A 4,010-nucleotide genomic window follows, 5' to 3' on the forward strand; every position below is an offset into this window, starting at 1 on the left:
TATCTGACCAATTTCGGTATTACGCATGAGGAAGGTTAGAAACCTAGAAATAAAAAAAGTTGTTAAAAAAAGAAAAAGATCATATTTAATTTCAAATAATTGAATTGTATATTTTTTTTATTTTTCTCTTTAATTTAACTCTTTCGGTTCAATGATACTTATACAGTTTGAAAGATCAATAAATATCTTATTCATTTATATTAATTTAATATTCTTAGTTATTAATAAGTCAGAATTTTAAATTTAATTTCCATCATTCAGAAAACTTATAATTAACAGGGTGATATGATAAATTATTCATATTTTTTTATTAATTTTTAATATGTGTGTCAAGTCAATAATAAATAAATATTATTAGACAAAAATAATGAATGATTTATTCATTTGTGTTTATTTTATTCATGATATTAAAATATTATTTAATTTTTTAAAATATTAAATTTATTATAATTAAAAATTATATAAAATTATTTTATTATTTTTTGAAATGTGCTAGATCAACAATGGACTATTATTATTGAAAGAAGAGAATATTAAAATTAAAATTTTATTCACATTTTATAACATCAATTTCAAATCTAAAACTTTAAATTTGTGTCTCAAAATTCTCATTTTGTCTTTTATCCTTTTCACTTTTTTCTAATTTGAATGAAAAAATTATGACGGGGATTGCTAAGCATGGCCTGTAGCACGAAGAACAAAACCACTGCGCCATTATCAAATTTCTGATCGAAAGCCGGTAATTCGGCTAAAAAGAGACACAAATATCCCATTCGATCCCATTTTCTACTCCTCCGTCCCTTATTCTTACTTCTTCATATTATTAATAAATAATTATTTTTATATTTTTTACTATATAATATAAATTTTAATTATTTTAAGTTTGTATTTTTATTCAAATTAAAAAATTATAATTTATAATACTATTCATATAATTTTGAATATCTAAATTTTAATTTTAAAAATTTAATTTAATTTAATTTAATTTTAAAACTTAATTAAATTGACATGTATGAATCAAAAGGAGCGATTAAGAGGGTCAACTGAAATGAAATGAAAGGAATATTATTTATTACTTCGTCCATCTAATTTTATATGTTATTATTTCTTTTTTGATTAGTCCTAAAAATTTTTTTTTTTATATTTCTTATTTGTTAACTATTTAATAACATTATTTTTATTTTATTTTTTATCGAATCTTATTTAATAAAAAAAGATAATTAAAAAATAAATATTAAAGCTATTTTAAAAAAAATAATTTTATAAACTTTATAAATTCATTACTTATTTTTCAAACTTCATATCGGAGTGAGTATTTTTATATAATAATTCAATAATAAATAAATATTATTGGACATTGGAGCAAGTCAACGGTCAAATATTACGCTTCCCCTGATTAAGCTTCATTTCCCAGCTCAATTTTTATCACCACACTTTTCTCCTAATTCCCAATAAATCATTTCAGAAAAAAAATTAGTAAAATCTCATCGGCGATTATGGAGTTCGAATCGGATCACTCCGACGGGTTCGATCGCATACCCGACCCGCTTATCTACCTCATCTTCAACCAAATCTCCGATATCAAAACCCTAATCCGTTGCCGGTCCGTTTCCAAACGGTTCAACTCTTTGGTTCCTCAAGCCGATTCGCTTCTTCTTCGGGTAGACCGGGTCATTTCTGTTACAGATTCCGACGACGACGATGATTCTTTTCTCTTCGCGTTCCTTAGATCGATTATCAAATCTCTTCATCATCTCGTTTCGCCGAGTAAGCCGGTTCCTAACCCGACCCGATCTCAGAACTCACCCGCCCAGATTTTGAAGGAGTTTGAGAGGATTAGGGATCTTCAAATTGAGCTGCCGTCTGGTGATTTACGGTTAGAGAAAGGTACGACAATTAGGTGGAAGGCGGAGTTTGGGAAAACCCTGAAGAGTTGCGTGATTTTAGGGTTTCGTAGTGGAGATGGAGGAAATGCAGAGGCGGAGTTAGGCGGAGGAGGAGGTGGAGCTGGGGGAGGTTTGAAAATGAGGGTAGTTTGGACAATTAGCGCGTTGATTGCGGCGTCAGCGAGGCATTACATGATGGTTGAAGTTGTAAACGAGCACAAAGAGCTGGAGAGTTTGTTGATCAAGGATAGAGAAGATGAAGGGAAAGTTGTAATGGATAAGAAAGGATTGAGAGAATGTAGGGAAAATGAAGGTGAAGAAGGTGAGGTGAACAATGCTAGTAGTGGTAATGGAGTTGGTTTATGGTGGCGGAGTAATCGTACAACAGTGCCAGCAGTTCGAATGAGGATGAGGCACGAAGCGAGGATGGAACTCTCCAATGGCACGAAGATGTTTGGTGCAACATTGGTTGTTGTCCGACCGATTAGTAGTGGAGTTGACATCAGGAGTGAAGTGGAGGAACAAAATGGAGATGTAGGATTAGCGTTAGGAGCATTTGGGGATGATGCGGTGTATTGTGAAGCTGTTGAGAGGTTGCTCAAGAATCGAAGTTATATTCTCGAGATGAACTCTTTCTAGTTCGCCACTGTATCTGTAAGATCTTCCTCTCAAGTGAGTAGGATGTATCATTTGTAAATATTTATCTCTATTGCTATTTGTACCGTAATATGCAATTTGTACGAGTATTGTTAAGACATGGCATTGCGTGTGAAAGAAAGAAGTGTGTATTGCTTCTATCAATGCCATGATCGACAACTAAACTTTGAGGTTTTAGGTATTGGAGCAGTTAGAATTGAGCTGAAACTTTGGATGAGGATTACTTGCTCTCATCGTGCCATTGAGCTATCGTTGTCCTTTTCTTGTTTGCAATTGTAGACTAATCTTACAGGAACTGTCAAATTTTATTTTGTAGCATGTCATGTTAAGATGAACTATCAGATTGAGAATGTTTTTTGGGTGTAGCTCAAGTGTCGTTTCATTTCATTCTTGCTTCTTAATGGCAAATTATGTAGTACAAGAATGGATATTGAGGATTCATATGTCCGACTCATTTGAAAGATTGAGGATAGTCAATTGAAGGGACAATTTTTGAATGGAATTTATGCTGGCTAGATGATGAAGTACATAGAGAAGATACAGAATGTTAAAACTTCTAGGTCTGATTAATCATTACACGACAATACAGAAGTCATTTAACTGATTCCAACTTATTTGGGGTTGAGTAGCAAGTTTTTGAACACTTTGCTTCCAATATACAGCAGCCTGAAAAGGACTGAAATAGCAATCACTTGAAATCCAAACGAAGAAGAAGAGGGGGCAGGGGCAGACGGCATCGTTGCTTGCTTGACAGAAGGGCGGGGCACCTCGAGGAACATAAACCTTTGGCCAAACCCATCGATAGGACCTCAAGCTTGTTCCGAAAATTCACTTAGACTCCTCAATGGCAAGGTGCGGAGCCACATGGGGTTTCCATTGCAAGATAGCATCACATATTTGTGAATTAATATTAGCATTATGTTGCATATTAGCATCCGAGGCAACTGCCGTTGGTATAGTGAAATCACTGTAATGCTGTGATCGAGTTTGAGCAGAGCCCGATGAATGCTTTTCCTAATGAGTATTCATGAGTTCTTATTTACATCTTTGTTTCAATTGTTTCTGAATCTTCAGCTGCCAACACATAAAAAGCTTATGCTATTGAGTCTAATAGCTCATGTTGTGTGATAATCTTGTATTCCTCTGTTGATCTTTAGCTGTTTAGAGTTTGTTTCTCTACAAGCTTTGATATATTCAGCCCACTCTTGTACCCAGGCCGAGTTTCACAATCCAAGTGATAGAGCTAGTTGAATGGGAAGAACCAATCTGACATCCTTTTTTCTAGGAAAATCATACATTAGAGTCACAATCGGAAACTGGCTGAATCCAATGCTTTTCAGTACTGAATGGGAGGGATCGTAACTACTGAGTTCGTAGACCTTAAATCCTCAAATATTTTTTGATTTTATGCAGCATATACTTAGAAGCAAAAGGAAACGCACCCAAGTTATTCTAAAGGGCAAATAC

The 4,010-nt window shown here is 33.7% G+C and overlaps 1 protein-coding gene across 1 annotated transcript; it reads left to right on the forward strand.

Annotated features, from left to right (window-relative positions):
- The first annotated feature begins 1,358 nt into the window (after positions 1-1,358).
- Positions 1,359-2,908, forward strand: LOC107867535 (F-box protein AUF1-like). Its single transcript, XM_016713822.2, has one exon. The coding sequence runs from the start codon at positions 1,497-1,499 to the stop codon at positions 2,523-2,525; it is 1,029 nt and encodes a 342-aa protein (XP_016569308.2). The 5' UTR covers positions 1,359-1,496; the 3' UTR covers positions 2,526-2,908.
- Positions 2,909-4,010: the final 1,102 nt, after the last annotated feature.

The sequence above is a fragment of the Capsicum annuum genome, chromosome 4 (assembly GCF_002878395.1).
Source record: "Capsicum annuum cultivar UCD-10X-F1 chromosome 4, UCD10Xv1.1, whole genome shotgun sequence".
NCBI lineage: Eukaryota > Viridiplantae > Streptophyta > Magnoliopsida > Solanales > Solanaceae > Capsicum > Capsicum annuum.

Bases quoted from the DNA above. Each gene is read 5' to 3' on its own strand.
- LOC107867535 (XM_016713822.2), top strand. From the start codon at position 1,497: ATGGAGTTCGAATCGGATCACTCCGACGGGTTCGATCGCATACCCGAC.